Raw genomic sequence first — 24,607 nt, 5'->3', positions numbered from 1 at the left:
AGAAATGAAAGTCAGATTTGTGAGAAATCAAAGTCAGAATTGTGAGAAATGAAAGTCAGAATTGTGAGAAATGAAAGTCAGAATTGTGAGAAGTGAAAGTCAGAATTGTGAGAAATGAGTCAGAATTGAGAGAAATAAACATCAGAATTGTGAGAAAAAAAGGTCAGAACTGTGAAAAATAAAGGTCAGAATTGTGAGAAATGAAGGTCAGAATTGTGAGAAATGAAAGTCAGAATTGTGAGAAATGAAAGTCAGATTTGTGAGAAATCAAAGTCAGAATTGTGAGAAATGAAAGTCAGAATTGTGAGAAATGAAAGTCAGAATTGTGAGAAGTGAAAGTCAGAATTGTGAGAAGTGAAAGTCAGAATTGTGAGAAGTGAAAGTCAGAATTGTAAGAAATGAAAGTCAGAATTGTGAGAAATAAAGGTCAGAATTGTGAGGAAAAAAAGGTCAGAACTGTGAAAAATAAAGGTCAGAATTGTGAGAAGTGAAAGTCAGATTTGTGAGAAGTGAAAGTCAGAATTGTGAGAAATGAAAGTCAGAATTGTGAGAAATGAAAGTCAGAATTGTTAGAAGTGAAAGTCAGAATTGTGAGAAGTGAAAGTCAGAATTGTGGGAAATAAAAGTCAGAATTGTGAGAAAAAAGGTCAGAACTGTGAAAAATAAATGTCAGAATTGTGAGAAGTGAAAGTCAGAATTGTGAGAAATGAAAGTAAGAATTGTGAGAAATAAAAGTCAGAATTGTGAGAAAAAAAGGTCAGAACTGTGAAAAATAAAGGTCAGAACTGTGAGAAATGAAAGTCAGAATTGTGAGAAGTGAAAGTCAGAATTGTGAGAAATGAAAGTCAGAATTGTGAGAAATGAAAGTCAGAATTGTGAGAAATAAAAGTCAGAATTGTGAGAAATAAAAGTCAGAATTGTGAGAAATAAAGGTCAGAATTGAGAGAAATAAAATTCAGAATTGTGAGAAATGAGTCAGAATTGTGAGAAGGGAAATTCAGAATTGTGAGAAACAAACATCAGAATTGTGAGAAATAAAAGTCAGAATTGTGAGAAAAAAAGGTCAGAACTGTGAAAAATAAAGGTCAGAATTGTGAGAAATGAAAGTCAGATTTGTGAGAAATCAAAGTCAGAATTGTGAGAAATGAAAGTCAGAATTGTGAGAAGTGAAAGTCAGAATTGTGAGAAGTGAAAGTCAGAATTGTGAGAAGTAAAAGTCAGAATTGTGAGAAATGAAAGTCAGAACTGTGAGAAATAAAGGTCAGAACTGTGAAAAATAAAGGTCAGAATTGTGAGAAGTGAAAGTCAGAATTGTGAGAAATGAAAGTCAGAACTGTGAGAAATAAAGGTCAGAACTGTGAGAAGTGAAAGTCAGATTTGTGAGAAATCAAAGTCAGAATTGTAAAAAAATCAAATTCAGAATTGTGAGAAATGAAAGTCAGAATTGTGAGAAGTGAAAGTCAGAATTGTGAGAAGTGAAAGTCAGAATTGTGAGAAGTGAAAGTCAGAATTGTGAGAAAAAAGGTCAGAACTGTGAAAAATAAAGGTCAGAATTGTGAGAAGTGAAAGTCAGAATTGTGAGAAAAAGGGTCAGAACTGTGAGAAGTGAAAGTCAGAATTGTGAGAAATGAAAGTCAGAATTGTGAGAAGGGGAATTCAGAATTGTGAGAAGTGAAAGTCAGAATTGTGAGAAGTGAAAGTCAGAATTGTGAGAAAAAAGGTCAGAACTGTGAAAAATAAAGGTCAGAATTGTGAGAAATGAGTCAGAATTGTGAGAAGTGAAAGTCAGAATTGTGAGAAGTGAAAGTCAGAATTGTAAGAAATAAAAGTCAGAATTGTGAGAAAAAAGGTCAGAACTGTGAAAAATAAAGGTCAGAATTGTGAGAAATGAGTCAGAATTGTGAGAAGTGAAAGTCAGAATTGTGAGAGCTAAAAGTTAGACTTTGTGACCAATTGTGAGAAATAAAGGTCAGAAATGAAAAAGTGAAAAATAAAAGTCAGATTTGTGAGACTAAAAGTCAGACTTTGTGACCAATTGTGAGAAATTAGTCAGAATTGTGAGAAATGAAAGTCAGAATTGTGAAAAATAAAGGTCAGAATTGTGAGAAATAAAGGTCAGAATTGTGAGAAATGAAAGTCAGAATTGTAAGACATAAAAGTCAGAAATGATAAAGTGAGAAATGTGTCAGATTTGTGAGGGAAAAAAAGGTCAGAATTGTGAAAAATAGGTCAGAATTTTGAGGTGAAAGTCAGAATTGAGAGAAATGAACATCAGAATTGTGAGAAATGAAAGTCAGTTTTGAGAGAGCTAAAAGTCAGACTTTGTGACCAATTGTGAGAAATAAAGGTCAGAAATGAAAAAGTGAGAAATGAAAGTCAGATTTGAGAGAAATAAACATCAGAATTGTAAGAAATGCGTCACATTTGAGAGAAATAAACATCAGAATTGTAAGAAATGCGTCAGATTTGAGAGAAATAAACATCAGAATTGTGAGAAATGAAAGTCAGATTTGTGAGAAATGAAAGTCAGAATTGTGAGAAATAAGTCAGATTTGTGAGAAATGAAAGTCAGAATTGTGAGAAATGAAAGTCAGAATTGTGAGAAATAAAAGTCAGAATTGTGAGAAATAAAGGTCAGAATTGAGAGAAATAAAATTCAGAATTGTGAGAAGTGAAAGTCAGAATTGTGAGAAGGGAAATTCAGAATTGTGAGAAACAAACATCAGAATTGTGAGAAATGAAAGTCAGAATTGTGAGAAAAAAAGGTCAGAACTGTGAAAAATAAAGGTCAGAATTGTGAGAAATGAAGGTCAGAATTGTGAGAAATGAAGGTCAGAATTGTGAGAAATGAAGGTCAGAATTGTGAGAAATGAAAGTCAGAATTGTGAGAAATGAAAGTCAGATTTGTGAGAAATCAAAGTCAGAATTGTGAGAAATGAAAGTCAGAATTGTGAGAAATGAAAGTCAGAATTGTGAGAAGTGAAAGTCAGAATTGTGAGAAATGAGTCAGAATTGAGAGAAATAAACATCAGAATTGTGAGAAAAAAAGGTCAGAACTGTGAAAAATGAAGGTCAGAATTGTGAGAAATGAAGGTCAGAATTGTGAGAAATGAAAGTCAGAATTGTGAGAAATGAAAGTCAGATTTGTGAGAAATCAAAGTCAGAATTGTGAGAAATGAAAGTCAGAATTGTGAGAAATGAAAGTCAGAATTGTGAGAAGTGAAAGTCAGAATTGTGAGAAATGAGTCAGAATTGAGAGAAATAAACATCAGAATTGTGAGAAAAAAAGGTCAGAACTGTGAAAAATAAAGGTCAGAATTGTGAGAAATGAAGGTCAGAATTGTGAGAAATGAAAGTCAGAATTGTGAGAAATGAAAGTCAGATTTGTGAGAAATCAAAGTCAGAATTGTGAGAAATGAAAGTCAGAATTGTGAGAAATGAAAGTCAGAATTGTGAGAAGTGAAAGTCAGAATTGTGAGAAGTGAAAGTCAGAATTGTGAGAAGTGAAAGTCAGAATTGTAAGAAATGAAAGTCAGAATTGTGAGAAATAAAGGTCAGAATTGTGAGGAAAAAAAGGTCAGAACTGTGAAAAATAAAGGTCAGAATTGTGAGAAGTGAAAGTCAGATTTGTGAGAAGTGAAAGTCAGAATTGTGAGAAATGAAAGTCAGAATTGTGAGAAATGAAAGTCAGAATTGTTAGAAGTGAAAGTCAGAATTGTGAGAAGTGAAAGTCAGAATTGTGGGAAATAAAAGTCAGAATTGTGAGAAAAAAGGTCAGAACTGTGAAAAATAAATGTCAGAATTGTGAGAAGTGAAAGTCAGAATTGTGAGAAATGAAAGTAAGAATTGTGAGAAATAAAAGTCAGAATTGTGAGAAAAAAAGGTCAGAACTGTGAAAAATAAAGGTCAGAACTGTGAGAAATGAAAGTCAGAATTGTGAGAAGTGAAAGTCAGAATTGTGAGAAAAAAGGTCAGAACTGTGAGAAGTGAAAGTCAGAATTGTGAGAAATGAAAGTCAGATTTGTGAGAAATGAAGGTCAGAATTGTGAGAAGTGAAAGTCAGAATTGTGAGAAAAAAGGTCAGAACTGTGAAAAATAAAGGTCAGAATTGTGAGAAGTGAAAGTCAGAATTGTGAGAAAAAGGGTCAGAACTGTGAGAAGTGAAAGTCAGAATTGTGAGAAATGAAAGTCAGAATTGTGAGAAGGGGAATTCAGAATTGTGAGAAGTGAAAGTCAGAATTGTGAGAAGTGAAAGTCAGAATTGTGAGAAATAAAAGTCAGAATTGTGAGAAGGGGAATTCAGAATTGTGAGAAATAAAGGTCAGAATTGTGAGAACTGAAAGTCAGAATTGTGAGAAATAAAGGTCAGAATTGTGAGAACTGAAGGTCAGAATTGTGAGAACTGAAAGTCAGAATTGTGAGAAACAAAAGTCAGAATTGTGAGAAATGAAAGTCAGAATTGTGAGAAATAAAGGTCAGAATTGTGAGAAATGAAAGTCAGAATTGTGAGAAATAAAGGTCAGAATTGTGAGAAATAAAGGTCAGAATTGTGAGAAATGAAAGTCAGAACTGTGAGAAATAAAGGTCAGAATTGTGAGAAATAAAGGTCAGAATTGTGAGAAATGAAAGTCAGAATTGTGAGAAAAGTCCAGGATGTATCAGTCAGAGAAACTCAGAATTAAATATATAAAGACATAAATAAGACAAACAGAATTGTGAGATACATTTTGAGATGATCAGAATTGCAACACAGAAGACACAAAGTAAAATAGTGAGAGACTAAACTGTGAGAATCGAAACTCAGAAATATGTAAAAGTCAGAACTGCAGAGGTGTGAAGAAACAAAAGAACAGAATTGCGAGAAATAAAAGTCAGAACTGTAAGAAAAAACAGTTAAACAACAAAAGCTCAGAACAGAATGTTCAGTGTTTTTACAATATTTATTTAAGTACAATAATGCAGCTCTCAAAATTTCATCTATATTTACACAATAAATAAGGCACAGCCACCAAAAAACATAAAAAAGGAGGGAAAACCGCAGCTCTTATAACTTAACCGTCAACCATCGTTCTCTGAAATCTGACACGATTCAACAAAATCATGATCAAATACAGAAAAACTTGAGTTCTGCGTCAACTTCTCCTGCTGAGTTTCCACTTTTAGCTTCCCGCAAGCTCATCCTCTCGGCTGGATATCTCTGTTCAGGACGTCCCGCGCTGAGACCTGCCCACTGAAGGAGATCTGTGGTTTTTTCCAGCAAGTGTGTGTGTTGCTGTGAGTTCAGGGTTTAGGTGAAGGTTTGCTCTCAGACTTTAATGTCCTGGGATTCAGACATCTTGGCCAAAGTCTTTTTAACACGAAGGGCTGTGAGACGAGAGGCTGGATTATGAGCCCAACACTCTGTCATGAGCTTCCCCATCTGTCGGAGACACTGGACACATACACGCACACACAGGGTTAACCACACCACTGAACAATTAAAGATATTTCAATCAGTGTTGTTTTAGTATCATTCTGTTGATGACTTTTTTATTCCATTATTTAATTGTTTTTAAATTGTTTTTTATTTAACATTTGAAGTGGATCAAAAGCTTTCATAAAAGTTGTCCGAAAAGCAAATTGTGTAATGAATATAAGTATTATTATTATTAATTTAAATATTTATTTTTAACATACACTATAAATATTTAGAGATGTATTTATTTATTTATTACTATACAATAACAATATTTTTGATCCACTTCAAAATGTGACTACTAAATTAAATTGTGCATTAAAAAGACATTTAATAATAATAATAATTATAATAGTTTTAATAATTTTATAACAATAGTTTTAATAACTAATTTCTAATAACTGATTTCTTTTACCTTTGCTATGATGACAGAACATAATATTTTACTAGTTATTTTTGAAGCTACAAGAGTTCAGCTTAACTAGGTTAACTAGGCAAGTTAGAGTAATTAGGCAAGTCATTGTATAGTGATGGTTTGTTCTGTAGGCAATCTAAAAAAAATATTGGTTAAGGGGGCTAATAATGGAAATTGAAAATGGTTTTGTGGTTTTACCATATATATATATATATATATATATATATATATATATATATATATATATATATATATTAGGGATGCCACAATTCTTAATATAATATTGAAACGTTTGGTACAACATCCACGGTTCAATACAGGCTTGTGAATTGTGTTTTTTTTACCTTTAAATAATTTAGTTCTCTGAATTGACTGTTTTTGTGTGTCTGTAAGTCTACGAGCTGAGATGAGGAAACTCCTCCCCGTGAATGAATATTCAATCACTATGCTCTAAACTTAGGGGGCGCTTAACCATCATTCCACGCTTTAACATGGTGAGCGGCAATAAAGTGAGGCAACAGTACGAGGAAGCACCGGCGTGGTGTGGGGACATTTTGGTTTTGCCGTTGAGTATAATGCAGCGGAAGAAAAAACTGTGAACAAAAAAAAATGACTGTGTGCAAGCATTGTTTTACACGTATAGCCTACTCAAACAAACACTTATAACATGACTGCACATCTGCGGCGCCATCACCCAGCAATATCACTGTCTAAAGGCAAGATAGCAGAGAAGGTAATAGAGTCCTCCAAAAAACAACAATCCCTCGCTGAATCCTTCCAGCAAACATACCCAACTGGTTCCGAGAGACACAAATATGTTTATTTGAAATGGTCAATTTATGTTTATTAACTCCACATGTGTGTTTATTTTCAAAATGTAGGAATTTATGTGTTCTCCAGTTTGTACATGGGCTACCAGCAGCTGTGGGATTTCACTGTTAATTTTGTTTATTATACAATACACTAGGAACTAGTGTACTTTTCTTGGCTTTTAAGTAAAATAAAGGAGTATGGCAATAAATAGTTTAATTTTTTAATGTTACTTACTGTTCCTATTGCCTAAGCATAAAGTAAGACAAACAAACAAAAACAACTTATGGGTCAAGCCATCAGAACTGAACCGAACCGAAAACCGTTAAAAAAACCGAGGTGTGTATTGAACCATAGACTAACTGTATTGTTGCATCTCTAATATATTTATATATTAAAGAAAAAAAATTCAAAGGGGGGCTAATAATTCTGAATTCAACTGTATATTTATATATAATTTTCTAGTGTAGTTAACTAAAACGTACCTCATCACTGCTCCAGCGATTGGGGAAGGAGGGTCGTATCCTTTTGATGCAGACCACCTCTCTCATGTCTTCATATGACGGGTCATTGGGAACATGATCATGATACGGTAGCTGATACTCCTCTACTATACCTGCACAAACAACACACAGTATCTCAATTCAGACACATTCTCCTATATGTCATATTAATTATGACAACTTAAGGGGACATATTATGCTGCTATTTACAAGATGTGAAACAAGTCTCTGATGTACCTATAGTGTGTATGTGAAGATTCAGTTTAAAATACCACACAGATAATGTTTTATAAGTCTTTGAAACTCTTTTAGGCTTTGATCCTAATTGTGTCATTTAGATTTTTTTTTTGGCATCCTAAAACCACATTTATAATGCCTCTTAGTCACTGACATTATCTTCAGCAGGTCTAATGGCGGATGGCTGCTTCTTACTCAGAGCTGTCTATGCTAATGAAGAAGAGATGGTCACTAATGGGCGGAGCTTTCCCCCTCTCTGATGATACGTATAAAGGAAGAATGTCAATCAAAGTGCTTCTGCAGACTGTTTTTTTGCAAGTGTGATTATAAAAACAGAATTTATTTATTTGTAGCATTAGATGCTAGTTACAGTGCATCTGGAAAGTATTCATAGCCCTTCACTTTTTCCACATTTTTTTTATGTTACAGCCATATTCCAAAGTGAATTAAATTAATTAATTTCCTCAAAATTCTACACACAATACCCCACAATGACAATGTGAAAAAAAGAGTTTATATATATATTTTACGTTATATATACGATTTTACGTTTAAATAATTAATGTGCGTTTTACTTCTCTCTGAATTGACTGTTTGTGTGTGCCTGTAAGTCTACGAGCTGAGATGAGAAAACTCCTACCCGTGAATAAATATTCAATCACTATGCTCTAAACTTAGGGGGCGCTTAACCATCATGCCACACTTTAACATGGTGAGCGGCAGTGAAGTGAGGTAACAGTACGAGGAAGCGCCAGTGTCTATTTATTAAAAATAAAAAACCTGAAAAATCACATGTACAGAAGTATTCACAGCCTTTGCTCAATACTTTGTTGATGCACCTTTGGCAGCAATTACAGCTTCAAGTCTTTTTGAATATGATGCCACAAGCTTGGCACACCTGTCTTTGGGATTTTTTGCCCATTCCTCTTTGCAGTACCTCTCAAGCTCTATCAGGTTGGATGGGAAGCGACGGTGTACAGCCATCTTCAGATCTCTCCAGAGATGTTCAATAGGATTTAGGTCTGGGCTCTGGCTGGGCCACTCAAGGACATTCACAGAGTTGTTGTGAAGCCACTCCATTGATATTTTGGCAGTGTGCTTTGGGTCATTGTTCTGCTGGAAGATGAACCGTCGTCCCAGACTGAGGTCAAGATCACTCTGAAGCAGGTTTTCATTCAGGATGTCTCTGTACATTGCTGCATTCATCTTTCCCTCTATCCTGACTAGTCTTCCAGTTCCTGCTGCTGAAAAACACCCCCACAGCATGATGCTGCCACCACCATGCTTCACTGTAGGGATGGTATTAGCCTGGTGATGAGCGGTGCCTGGTTTTCTCCAAACGTAACGCCTGGCATTCACTTCAAAGAGTTCAATTTTATCTCATCAGACCAGAGAATTTTGTTTCTGATGGTCTGAGAGTCCCTCAGATGCCTTTTGGCAAATTCCAGGCGGGGAGTGGCTTCCATCTGGCCACTTTTATAACACCAGCCTGTTTAAAATCCTGTGCTGACCAACTGGCCCCCATCTTCACCCTGATCTTCAACAGATCACTGGAGCTGTGTGAAGTGCCCTCCTGCCTCAAACGCTCCACCATCATCCCCATCCCAAAGAAACCCAAACTTACAGGACTAAATGACTACAGACCGGTGGCACTAACATCTGTGGTCATGAAGTCCTTTGAAAAACTGATGCTGGCTCACCTGAAGGACATCACTGAACCCTCACTGGATTCTCTTCAGTTTGCCTACAGAGCAAACAGGTCTGTGGATGATGCGGTTAATATGGGACTGCATTATGCTCTGCAACACCTAGACAGACCAGGGACCTATGTGAGGATGTTGTTTGTTGACTTCAGCTCGGCGTTTAACACTATCATCCCAAAACTTCTCCTGCCCAAATTAACTCAGCTCTCTGTGCCCACCTCTGTCTGTCATTGGATCAACAGCTTCCTAACGGACAGGCAGCAGCTGGTGAAGCTGGGAAAATTCTCATCTAGCATCCGCACAATCAGCACTGGCGCCCCCCAGGGGTGTGTCCTCTCCCCACTGCTCTTCTCCCTGTACACGAATGACTGCACATCAAAAGACTCCTCTGTGAAGCTCTTGAAGTTTGCAGACGACACCACACTTATCGGCCTAATTCAGGACGGTGACGAGTCTGCCTACAGACAGGAGGTTAAGGAGTTGGCTGTCTGGTGCAGTAACAACAACCTGGAGCTCAACACGCTCAAAACAGTGGAGATGATAGTGGACTTCAGGAGAAACCCCCCTGCTCTCCCCCCACTGAGCATCATGGACAGCATTGTGGCAGCAGTGGAGTCATTCAAGTTCCTGGGCACCACCATCTCTAAGGACCTGAAGTGGGACACTCACATTGACTCCATTGTCAAAAAAGCTCAACAGAGGATGTACTTTCTTCTTCAGCTGAGGAAGTTTAACCTCCCAAAGGAGCTGCTGAAACAGTTCTACACCTCCATCATTGAATCAGTCATCTGCACATCAATAACTGTCTGGTTTAGCTCAGCTACTAAATACGATCTCCAAAGACTACGTCGAATAGTTCGGACTGCTGAGCGAATCACTGGTACAACCCTTCCTACTCCCCAAGAACTGTACTTATCCAGAGCGAGCAGAAGGGCTGCCAAAATCACTCTGGACCCCTCACACCCAGCACACTGCCTCTTTGAACTTTTACCTTCTGGTCGACGCTACAGAGCACTGCGCACCAGAACAGCCCGACACAGAAACAGTTTCTTCCCTCAGGCAATCCATCTCATGAACACTTGATGATAATAATTGCGGAACCAACATCACTACTTGCTATACACTTATACACATATACACTTATTTAACAACACACTTTACATGCCAATTTGCACATAACAGCTGCACATATAACGTTGTATATAGTAATAAACATGTACATACACTTGTCAATCTGTATATTTGCACTCACTACTTACTTCTATTTTTAAAAATATATATTTATTATCTGTTTTTTGTCCTGTCTCTGTAATTCTGTTGCACTGTAGAAGCTTTGTCACGAAAACAAATTCCTCGTATGTGTGAACATACCTGGCAATAAAGCTCTTTCTGATTCTGATTCTGATTCTCTAGCATACAGGTCTGATTGGTGGATTGCTGCTCAGATGGTTGTCCTTCTGTAAGGTTCTCCTCTCTCCACAGAAGAACGCTGGAGCTCAGACAGAGTGACCACTCATTGATCACCTCCCTGACTAAGGCCCTTCTCCCCGATCACTCAGCATAGATGGCCGGCCAACTCTAGGAAGAGTCCTGGTGGTTCCAAACATCTTCCACTTACGGATGATGGAGGCCACTGTGCTCACTGGAACTTTCAAAGCAGCAGAAATTTTTCTGTCCCCTTCCTCAGCCTTGTGCCTCGAGACAATCCTGTCTCTGAGGTCTACAGACAATTCCTTTGTCTTCATGCTTGGTTTGTGCTTTGACATGCACTATCAACCCTGGGACCTTATATAGACAGGTGACTGCCCTTTCAAAGCATGTCCAATCAACTGAATTGACTACAGGTGAACTCCGATGAAGCTTTGAATACTTCTGTAAATGTGATTTTTCAGGTTTTTATTTTTAATCAATTTGTGAATATTTTTTTCGAATTTTAGAATTTTGAAGGAATAAATGAGTTTAATCCATTTTGGATTAAGGCTGTAACATAAAAAAATGAAGAAAAAGTGAAGCGCTATTTTTCCAGATAAACTGTATTTTCACAGACTGTTGCCACACAACTGTATTCAAACCCCTTATAAAAGTGAATTTGCATAATAGGTTACCCTTAAAACATGTTCAAAAACAATTAGCAATTTTGAAAAATATAAGAATATTATTTAAAAAAAAAGTTAATTACTATTATTTGATATTTAAATATTATTTTCTCATTAAATATTGTAAAAATACAATTCATTCTCTAATTTAAACTAGTAAATTTTCTTATAAATTTTTTTTAAGTAAAATAAACTGAATGAAATAAAATAACCAAAATAAATTATATATTTAAAACTGTTATTTTATTTTATTGCAGTCGGCTGTCCAGACAGCTTTTCCATTCAGGTTAATTATATATATTTTCTAATTATATATATTTGTGAAACAAAATTATTATTCAAGAACTGCACTCAAAACTTGCCGGATCTACTTTTTAAAATTTTATCTGAAAATAACCACGCTCTAGTATGCTCATTACCCAATCAGAATCAAGCATTCAGCAGCCCCACAGTACCTCCGGTGACGCAGCGTCGGCTGATCTCCCACAGGATGAGGCCGAAGCTGTACATGTCTGCCATGATGTAGGACTGGAAATGGTTCCTGTTCAGCGTCTCGTCCAGAACTTCAGGTGCCATGAAGCGTTTGGTTCCCACACGAGTGTTCAGAGGGATGTCCACTTCATTAGTGTCACTGCACAATGACAAATAACCATATTGAACCATATTGAACCATGAACCATATTGGGGAAAAAATGCAATCCCTCAAATGAATATTGGATATGTCAATCATTTATTTATTCTTTAATTCATTTATAGTTTTTTGCTGATTTATCAATTTTAATAGATTTTTTATTTATTATAAACAGTTGAAAAGTGAGTACCTGATGAACTTGACGGCAAGGCCGAGGTCAGCGATGCAGCAGGCTCCGTTTCTCTTGACCAGGATGTTTTTGCTCTTCAGGTCTCGGTGGGCGATGGCCGGTTTGCCCTGGGTGCCGAAGATCTCAGTGTGCAGATGGCAGAGGCCCGAGACGGAGGAATAGGCCAGTTTCAGCATGGCTCTGCTGTCCAGCGTGGTGCACTTCAGATAGTCGTACAGAGAGCCGTTCTCATGATAGTCTGTGATCAGGTAGAGCTGCGTCCACGAGCCTGTGCCTTTAATATCAGCTGCTATGAATCCTGAACAACACACACACACACATCAACTTATTGTATTCATTATTTCACATATCTGTCAGTATTATTTTAGGATTCAATTTTCATATAAATGTATTGCCTTTTATTTATGGAGAACAGCAAGGCATCAGATGACTGCAAAGTCATGTTTCAATGTATATTTGATTATATTCAATATTATTTATATATATATATATATATATATATATATATATATATATATATATATATATATATATATATATATATATATATATATATATATATATATATAAACACACACACACACAATTCCTATTATATAATGACACAAGGAGAAAGTATTGACTACTGAAACGTATTTTATACTTTATACAAAAGGCTTTTTTAGTGATGGCAGCTTAAAGACGCCTCTCATATGAAGAATGAAGTCACATGCATTGCTCAGGTGTGAGTTTTTCACAGACTTTAACAGAGTGTCAAAATCTTAATGGTTCTGTGGGTCTCGTCTATCAAATCTGACCTTTAATTTGTATTTTTTTAATTGGATTCAAGTCAGGTGATTGGTTGGGCCATTCTACAGCTTGATTTTCTTTCTCTGAAAGCATTTGAGAGTGTTGGCTGTGTTTTGGATCATTGTCTTGCTGAAATGTCCACCCTGGTTCCATCTTCATTCTCCTGCTAATGTAGATGTTGGACTGACGCAACTGATATTCATTTACACTGAGGAAGGGCAGAGGGTTTCTGAAGCACTACTGAGAGATTTCAGCTGCTGTCTGGGCTTTCACTGCCTTTCTACACCTCCCTTTCTTCATGTGTTCAATACTTTTTCTCTGCGTTATTTCATTTTATTACACATAACTTCATTTGTAAACTAATTAGATTTGTTTTCTTTGTATATGTGGATTTTTCTGGTTGTTACCAACATCCGGGGAAAATTTCAAGTCAACAGCATCTTTAGAAATATGATTTCTGAAAAAAATGGTGACGTCCTCAAAACTTATTTTTGCTACTATATAAACATATATGTGTGTGGGGGTGTTTATGTATAATTCTATTATAGCATTTTTACTATTTTAAACTAAACTTGGTTAGTATATTTTAAGTCTTCATTGTAATAATTATAGGTTTTATTACTTTTGTTAATGACCTTGTTATTTTACTATTATATTATTTTGTTCATATTATAGTATATATTTTATGTAGTTCTATTATAGCATTTTAAAAACATGCTTAGTTACTGTTTATGATATATTTCAGGTCTTCGTTTTAAGTTTCACAGGTTTTTTTTTTTTGTAAATGTAATTTCATTCCTTCAGTTTCCTTCAGCTTAGTTCCTTTATTTTATCAGGTGTCACCACAGCGGAATGATATATATATATATACACACACACACACACACACACATATATATATATATATATATATATATATACACACACACACACACACACACATATATATATATATATATATATATATATATATATATATATATATATATATATATATATATATATATATATATATATATATATATATATATATATATATATATATATATATATATATATGTATATATATATATATATATATATATATATATATATATATATATATATATATATATATATATATATATATATATATATATACACACATATATATACACACACACATATATATATATATATATATATATATATATATATATATATATATATATATATATATAATTTTTTCTTTTTTAAATATTTCCCAAATGATGTTTAACAGAGCAAGGAAATTTCCACAGTATGTTTGATAATATTTTTTTCTTCTGTCTAAAATAAAAGTAGTTTTTTAATTTTTTTAAAGCCATTTTAAGGTCAAAATTATTAGACCCTTTAAGCTAATTTTTTCCCGACTGTCTACATAACAAACCATCATTATACAATAACCTGCCTAATTATCCTAACTTGCCTAGTTAACCTTATTAACCTAGTTAAGGCTTTAAATGTCACTTTAAGCTGTATAGAAGTGTCTTGAAGAATATCTAGTCAAATATTATTCACTGTCATCATGGCAAAGAGAAAATAAATCAGTTATTAGAAATGAGTTATTAAAACTATTATGTTTATGAAATGTGTTGAAAAAAAACTGCTCTTCTTTAAACAGAATTTGGGGGAAAAAAATAAACGGGGGGGGGGCTTATAATTCTGACTTCAACTGTGTGTATATATGTATATATATTTATATATTACAGTATTTTGCCCTGCTGTGACTGAACAAACAACTGAAGTAACAAAACAAATTTGAACAAAACTTAAAACTTAAAACCTCATTTATGCAGCCAGATTACTAAAACGATGATAATGAGTAGTGTATAATCAGGTAAAGCAGCGTCCGCAAGCCTGTGCTTTAAATATTAAACAGCACAGCATCAAACCAGTGCAAGACCACGCTTCACTTCACCTATTACTTAATCTGATAACAGCTAATTAATGAGGAAGCACTGCTAATCAAGTCGGTGTAATTGTGCATGGTTCATCTTTCCTATAATTACCTACTACATGTTCACTAATTAAATAACAGCAGAGATGCTGCAAACTTCACTGTGTTTTTCAATCCTATTTTAATACTCCATGATGCTGTTTAGTGTGTGAAGCTTTACAAATCACTGATTTAAGCCAATGATCAAGCAGAGAGTAGTTATAGGCCGCCGATTTATTTTGGATGTTTTATTTTAACCAACTAAATTCAGGGATTAATTGGAGCGATCACTCAGATGTGTTCCCAGAAGGCCACTGTGTCTAAAACTGTTAGTTAAACGAGTATCTGATGTGTCCAGGCTTTAGCTTTAGAGGGATATCATTAAAACTGCTGTTAATTTATTCATCCTCAGGACATCCCAAATTTAGTAATTTTTGAAAAAAAAATTTGAAAAAAAAGTAATGTTTGGAATTTATTCAATTCTGTAGTAAATAACACTGTATTTAATAATAATTATGCATGAGCAGTGGTAATCATCTTTTTGAGCAGTGATTTACACACTCTTTATTAAGTCAGACATCTCTGATATCAAATAATTTTTTATAGAACCTCCTGAAGTTAAAATGTTATAATTTAACTACACATTTGTGTTCCCAGTTCTCTGATACCTATGTTCACATGACATGCAGACAAACACATACCAAATTTCAGAAACAATTTACAATAGGGATTTATTACAATTGCTGCAATTTTACAGTTATTTACTGCAAAAACATCTAGTAAAATACCACATACATTCTTTTCAGTTTACTACTGTGATATGCAACGCATTGTAGGTCATTTAAAAACTTACAGTATAATACTTATAATACTTATAATGTTAACTAAACATATGTGTTAATTAATACATTAGTTAGTATGAACTTATAGTGAAGTGACTATTATTCAGCATTACATAATCTTGGTTATCTCTTTACATTCATTCTTTCATTTTTCTTCGACTTGGTCTCTTAAATATGATGGGTCACCACAGCAGAATGAACCACCAACTCTTTTAGCATATGTTTAATGCAGCTTCCACCTGCAACCCAGCACTGGGAAACACCCATACACACTCACATTCACACATGCACACACACACTACGGCCAATTTAGTTCATTCAATTCACCTATAGCTCATGTGTTTGGACTGTGGGGGAAATCGGAGCACCCGAGTGAAACCCACGCTAACATGGGGATAACATGCAAACTCCACACAGAAATCCACCGTGACGCCCGCATCTCTTTAAATTAACAGCCTAATTCGTTTGTTTATTTATACATACAATAATGCGTTTGTAACACAATAGACTAGTGTACACTTTACAAAAAATTTACCTAATTCCCGTATCATGTTAGTAAAGCATTAAAAAAATCATTAAAATGTGCATGTTTACTAACATGATTTATCATTAACAAAGCATTTGTTAAGGGAATTAGGCACCTTATTGTAGTCTGCACAAGTGTTTCTCAGCCACAATCCTGGAGGACACCAGCTCTGCACATTTTACATATCTCCTTAACCAAACACACCTGATTCAGATCATCAGCTCATTAGCAGAGACTGAAAGACCTGTAATGGGTGTGACAGACAAAGGAGACATTCAAAACATGCAGTGCTGGTGGTCCTCCAGGAACGTGGTTTGAGAAACACTGGTCTACACTACTTCAACATTATCTAATGTGGTATTAACATTTGTTCATGTTAACCTGCACATTTACTAATGTGTGAACTAATGTATTAATTAACACATTAATATACGCGGAGTTTGCATATCAGATTTAGTAGTGCTGAATAAATGTGTTGTTCGTTGTTAGGTCATGCTATCTAGTCCATAAACAAATGCATTATTGCGCTGCATGTGTAGGTAAACATGAATTAATTAGGCTGTTTTTATTTGGTGCAGTAATATATCTTTATATATTGTTAACATTAACAAATATTAAGTAATGCTTAACAGATGTGTTGTTCACCGTTAATTCATGTTAACTAATGCATTCGTTTATTTATGGATGTGAATTTTATAATGGGATGTTGATCTTTCCACTGATGACTTTTGATGGTGAAAATTCAACAGTGTATAAACCCTTAATGTTAAGTGTTAACGAAATTTCAATATGTTATATGTTTGCCTGCATGCCATGTAAATATAAACTGACATCAGAGAACGAGAACACAAATGTGTTGTTAAATTATTCATAAAGCAACCTCAGGAGGTACTTTAAGAAAATATTTGGGTTACACTTTACAATAAGCTTTCATTAGTTAATGTATTTATTAACATACTAATAATGAACAATACACGTACAGTGTTTATTAATCATAGCTCAACATTTACGAATGCATCATTAAAATCTGTATTCACTCTTGTTTACATTAGTTAATGCAATGTGAGTTAACATGAATTAACAATTAATGACTTAATTACCATTAACTAAAGTTAACAAACATTAATAAATACAGTAATAAATGTATCGTTCATTGTTTGTTCCTGTTAGTAAATGTATTAACTAACATAAACTAATACAACCTTACTGTAAAGTGTTGTCTGACTGAATAAAAAGTGTTTAAATCACTGATCAAAACAGCAACCCGTGCCCTGGAACATAAATGGAAAAAACTAATTAAGAGGTCTTTAGAATAGCGTACAATGTCCAGCTATAGGAGAGCTCCAAAATCTGCCAGGGCTGAGCACCTCCGCAAACTGATAGAAATTAATCAAAACAATCCTAAATTCTTATTTAACACCATTACTAAATTAACAAACAATCTCTCATTTTTGGAACAAAATGTTCCCCCCATATTAGTAGGGATGACTTAGAAAGCTTTAGACAGAAAATAGGAGATGTTAAACTTTCTGCACCGCCTTATACTTCAGATCCAGTAAACATCCCACGGAATCAAAATAACCTACAGTGCTTCAAAATCATAGCACAGGAAGAGCTAGACAAAATTATAAATAGCTCTAAACCAGCTACGTGTATATTGGACCCAATTCCAACAAAGTTACTGAAAGAATTGCTACCTGTTATAGGAGAACCTCCTCTTAACATTATCAACTCTTCTTTATCTTTAGGCCATGTTCCAAATCCTTACAAGTTAGCTGTTATTAAACCTATTATTAAGAAACCACAACTGGACCGCAGCAACTTAGCTAATTATAGGCCTATTTCAAACCTTCCATTTATATCTAAAATACTAGAAAAAGTTGTTTCTGCTCAATTATGCTCCTTTCTGCAGACCAACAATGTTTTTGAAGTGTTTCAGTCAGGTTTCAGAGCTCATCACAGTACAGAAACTGCATTAGTGAAAATAACCAACGATTTACTCTTAGCTGCTGACCAAGGGTGCATCTCGCTATTAGTTCTACTCGATCTTAGTGCAGCATTTGACACCACTGACCACAGTATCCTCATAAATCGCTTAAAGTCTACAGGTGTCCAGGGACAGGCTCTACAATGGTTTAAGTCATACTTATCTGACCGTTACCAGTTTGTGAATATTAATGGACAGCCTTCACAAGTCAGCCCAGTAAAGTATGGGGTGCCTCAAGGATCAGTTATAGGCCCTTTGCTGTTTACAATATACATGCTACCCCTGGGAGACATTATTAGAAGACATGGGATCAGCTTTCACTGCTACGCAGATGATACTTAATTATATATTTCAACTTAACCTGACGAGACGTCTAAACTGTGAAAGCTAACTGAGTGTTTTAAAGATGTTAAAGACTGGATGACCAACAATTATCTTCTCTTAAACTCAGACAAAACAGAATTATTACTTATTGGGCCTAAATCCTGTACACAGCAGATCTCACAACTCGACCTACAATTAGAGGGATACAAAGTTAGCGTTAGCTCTACTATAAAAGATCTGGGTGTCATATTAGACAGCAATTTAACTTTTAAAAATCATATATCCCATGTCACAAAAACTGCTTTCTTTCATCTGAGAAATATCGCTAAGTTATGAAGTATGCTATCCATCTCAGATGCAGAAAAGCTAGTCCATGCTTTTATGACTTCTAGGCTGGACTACTGTAATGTACTGTTTGCTGGCTGCCCAGCATCCTCTATAATAGACAAACTTCAATTAGTACAAAATGCAGCTGCCAGAGTTCTTACCAGGTCTAGAAAATTTGATCACATCACCCCAATTTTATCCTCCTTACACTGGCTGCCTGTTAAGTTTCGTATTGGATTTAAAATATTGCTTCTTACCTATAAAGCTTTAAATAATCTAGCTCCTGTTTATCCAACCAACCTTCTGTCTCGCTACAATCTAACCCGCTCTTTAAGACCTCAAAACTCAGGGCTTCTGGTAGTACCTAGAATAGCAAAGTCGAGTAAAGGAGGTCGAGCCTTCTCATTTATGGCTCCTAATATCTGCAATAGCCTTCCTGATAATGTCCGAGGCTCAGACACACTCTTGTAGTTCAAAACTAGATTAAAAAAAACTATCTTTTTAGTAAAGCATATACTCAGTGCATCACTTAGCGGTATGATACATGAATGTGCTACTGCATCTGCAGGTTTCTGCATCTCATTTATACACACTATGAACAGCAGCTATGCTAATAATTCTATTTCCACCTGGGGATACTCTTCCCGAGGCCCTCAGACTATGCAGCGCCACTGATTCGATCCAAGACCAGCGACGAGATGATCCCAAGATTTTCATATCCTGGACCAGGCCGTATCCTGAGCAGCTGCTGTGGTGGTCATGGAGGAGCGGAGAGCATGAGACTGTTTGCTGTTCGCGATTCCTGTGACAGATGAGTTTTTGCTGAGGTCCAGTTCCCAGCCTCCGGCGTCTTGACTGCAGTTCTGCACAAGATGTTTGGCCAGTGGAAAAATGGTCGTGCCCAACTGAGTCTGGTTTCTCTCAAGGTTTTTATATCTTCACTTTCGCCAATTGGTGAAGTTTTTTCCTCTCCGCTGTCGCCACTGGCTTGCATGGTTCGGGATCTGCAGAGCTGCGCATCGATGGATTTGCTCTTCAGTGTTTGGACTCTCAGTAGTGATTATTAAACCACACTGAACTGAGCTAAACTGAACTGAACTTAAACTCTGAAAACTGAACTACACTGTTCCAATTTACTATGACCTTTTATGTGAAGCTGCTTTGACACAATCTACATTGTAAAAGAGCTATACAAATAAAGGTGAATTGAAAAAAAAAGTTTTCTTTGACCCTTGTGCAACCTATATAATAAAGCTGACAGTACACGTTATTTCATTGAAAGATAAATATATATGTAACAGTGGAGGTTTTTATCTATTTAATCGGTTTTTATCTCTTTAATCATCTATTGTGTGAAGCACTGACCCATCTGTATTTTAAAAGACCGGCAATAAAAAGTAATGAGAAAGTGTTCCTTTATTCATCGTAATTACACAGGCACTGCCTCGTTAATAGCTGCAGTGAAATGAAATAGCTTCATTAGTGCATATAGCTATTTTTTCAAGAGGGTAGTTGCACTTATTTTTAGCTTGCCAAGCAGCAGCAGTTTTCCTAATAATAAGCTACAGTATATTTTCAGTGTAATAATAGCAGCCTTAAAGCAGCAGTAGAGATTGGGCATTCTCTTTACTGGCACCTAAATTGTGGAACTTTTTACCCTCTGATATTCGCAATGCAGAATCTTTGAGTATTTTTGAATCATCAATTAAAACCTACTTTTTTTAGGGAAGCTTTTCATTGATTATTAGATTTATTATTATGATGATTATTATTATTATATTATTTGTTGTAATTATAGAAGTATGTCAACCCCTGTGCATAAATCTAATAATGGTATACACAGAGAATAAAAATGTAAAAAGAAAATGAATGAATGAATGAATGAATAAAAAATGATAAATAATAAACAAATAATAATATATATACACACACATATATATATATATATATATATATATATATATATATATATATATATATATATATATATATATATATATATAAAATGATAAAAAATAAATATAATAATAATAAAAATAATAAAAAATAATAATAACATTATATATATATATATATATATATATATATAATTTATTATATATATATATATATATATATATATATATATATATATATATATATATATATAAACACTAGCCTATTAACAATGAATGTATTATCATTTGCTTCAATATATATATAAACACTAGCCTATTAACAATGAATGTATTATCATTTGCTTCAATATATATATATATACACTAGCCTATTAACAATGAATGTATTATCATTTGCTTCAATATATATATAAACACTAGCCTATTAACAATGAATGTATTATCATTTGCTTCAATATATATATATATATATATATATATATATATATATATATATATATATATATATATATATATATATATATATATATATATATATATATATATATATATATATATACATAAACACAAGCCTATTAACAATGAATGTATTATCATTTGCTTCAATATATATATAAACACTAGCCTATTAACAATGAATGTATTATCATTTGCTTCAATATATATATATATACACTAGCCTATTAACAATGAATGTATTATCATTTGCTTCAATATATATATAAACACTAGCCTATTAACAATGAATGTATTATCATTTGCTTCAATATATATATATATATATATATATATATATATATATATATATATATATATATATATATATATATATATATATATATATATATATATATATATATATACATAAACACAAGCCTATTAACAATGAATGTATTATCATTTGCTTCAATATATATATATATATATATATATATATATATATATATATATATATATATATATATATATATATATATATATATATATATATATATATATATATATATATAAAAACATAAACACTAGCCTATTAACAATGAATGTATTATCATTTGCTTCAATATATATATATATATATATACACTAGCCTATTAACAATGAATGTATTATCATTTGCTTCAATATATATATATACACACTAGCCTATTAACAATGAATGTATTATCATTTGCTTCAATATATATATAAACACTAGCCTATTAACAATGAATGTATTATCATTTGCTTCAATATATATATATATATATATATATATATATATATATATATATATATATATATATATATATATATATATATATATATATATATATATATATATATATATATATATATATATATATATATACATAAACACAATAAACACAAGCCTATTAACAATGAATGTATTATCATTTGCTTCAATATATATATATATATATATACACTAGCCTATTAACAATGAATGTATTATCATTTGCTTCAATATATATATATATATATAAACACTAGCCTATTAACAATGAATGTATTATCATTTGCTTCAATATATATATATATATATATATATATATATATATATATATATATATATATATATATATATATAAACACTAGCCTATTAACAATGAATGTATTATCATTTGCTTCAATATATATATATAAACACTAGCCTATTAACAATGAATGTATTATCATTTGCTTCAATATATATATAAACACTAGCCTATTAACAATGAATGTATTATCATTTGCTTCAATATATATATATATATATATAAACACTAGCCTATTAACAATGAATGTATTATCATTTGCTTCAATATATATATACATATATAAACACTAGCCTATTAACAATGAATGTATTATCATTTGCTTCAATATATATATAAACACTAGCCTATTAACAATGAATGTATTATCATTTGCTTCAATATATATATATATATAAACACTAGCCTATTAACAATGAATGTATTATCATTTGCTTCAATATATATATACATATATAAACACTAGCCTATTAACAATGAATGTATTATCATTTGCTTCAATATATATATAAACACTAGCCTATTAACAATGAATGTATTATCATTTGCTTCAATATATATATATATACACTAGCCTATTAACAATGAATGTATTATCATTTGCTTCAATATATATATAAACACTAGCCTATTAACAATGAATGTATTATCATTTGCTTCAATATATATATATATATATATATATATATATATATATATATATATATATATATATATATATATATATATACATAAACACAATAAACACAAGCCTATTAACAATGAATGTATTATCATTTGCTTCAATATATATATATATATATATATATACACTAGCCTATTAACAATGAATGTATTATCATTTGCTTCAATATATATATATAAACACTAGCCTATTAACAATGAATGTATTATCATTTGCTTCAATATATATATATATATATATATATATATATATATATATATATATATATATATATATATATACATAAACACAATAAACACAAGCCTATTAACAATGAATGTATTATCATTTGCTTCAATATATATATATATATATATATACACTAGCCTATTAACAATGAATGTATTATCATTTGCTTCAATATATATATATATATAAACACTAGCCTATTAACAATGAATGTATTATCATTTGCTTCAATATATATATATATATATATATATATATATATATATATATATATATATATATATATATATATATATATATATATATATATATATATATATATAAACACTAGCCTATTAACAATGAATGTATTATCATTTGCTTCAATATATATATATAAACACTAGCCTATTAACAATGAATGTATTATCATTTGCTTCAATATATATATAAACACTAGCCTATTAACAATGAATGTATTATCATTTGCTTCAATATATATATATATATATATAAACACTAGCCTATTAACAATGAATGTATTATCATTTGCTTCAATATATATATACATATATAAACACTAGCCTATTAACAATGAATGTATTATCATTTGCTTCAATATATATATAAACACTAGCCTATTAACAATGAATGTATTATCATTTGCTTCAATATATATATATATATAAACACTAGCCTATTAACAATGAATGTATTATCATTTGCTTCAATATATATATACATATATAAACACTAGCCTATTAACAATGAATGTATTATCATTTGCTTCAATATATATATAAACACTAGCCTATTAACAATGAATGTATTATCATTTGCTTCAATATATATATATACACTAGCCTATTAACAATGAATGTATTATCATTTGCTTCAATATATATATAAACACTAGCCTATTAACAATGAATGTATTATCATTTGCTTCAATATATATATATATATATATATATATATATATATATATATATATATATATATATATATATATATATACATAAACACAATAAACACAAGCCTATTAACAATGAATGTATTATCATTTGCTTCAATATATATATATATATATATATACACTAGCCTGTTAACAATGAATGTATTATCATTTGCTTCAATATATATATATATATAAACACTAGCCTATTAACAATGAATGTATTATCATTTGCTTCAATATATATATATATATATATATATATATATATATATATATATATATATATATATATATATATATATATATATATATATATATATATATATATATATAAACACTAGCCTATTAACAATGAATGTATTATCATTTGCTTCAATATATATATATAAACACTAGCCTATTAACAATGAATGTATTATCATTTGCTTCAATATATATATAAACACTAGCCTATTAACAATGAATGTATTATCATTTGCTTCAATATATATATATATATATATATATATAAACACTAGCCTATTAACAATGA

The 24,607-nt window shown here is 32.1% G+C and overlaps 1 protein-coding gene across 2 annotated transcripts in view; it reads right to left on the bottom strand.

Annotated features, from left to right (window-relative positions):
- Positions 1-4,921: 4,921 nt before the first annotated feature.
- bmpr1ba (bone morphogenetic protein receptor, type IBa) overlaps positions 4,922-24,607 on the bottom strand; it is a 143,222-nt gene continuing 123,536 nt past the window's right edge. For both annotated transcript variants that reach the window (XM_056457309.1, XM_056457310.1), the window contains 4 exons: positions 12,041-12,338; positions 11,675-11,850; positions 7,166-7,296; positions 4,922-5,431 (listed from right to left, as the gene is read on the bottom strand). In XM_056457309.1, coding sequence (XP_056313284.1) covers positions 5,306-5,431; positions 7,166-7,296; positions 11,675-11,850; positions 12,041-12,338 — 731 coding nt within the window. In that variant the 3' untranslated portion in view covers positions 4,922-5,305. The remainder of the gene's footprint in view (positions 5,432-7,165; positions 7,297-11,674; positions 11,851-12,040; positions 12,339-24,607) is intronic.

Source organism: Danio aesculapii, chromosome 5 (assembly GCF_903798145.1).
Source record: "Danio aesculapii chromosome 5, fDanAes4.1, whole genome shotgun sequence".
Lineage (NCBI taxonomy): Eukaryota > Metazoa > Chordata > Actinopteri > Cypriniformes > Danionidae > Danio > Danio aesculapii.
This window is presented reverse-complemented; position numbering and strand designations above follow the sequence as displayed.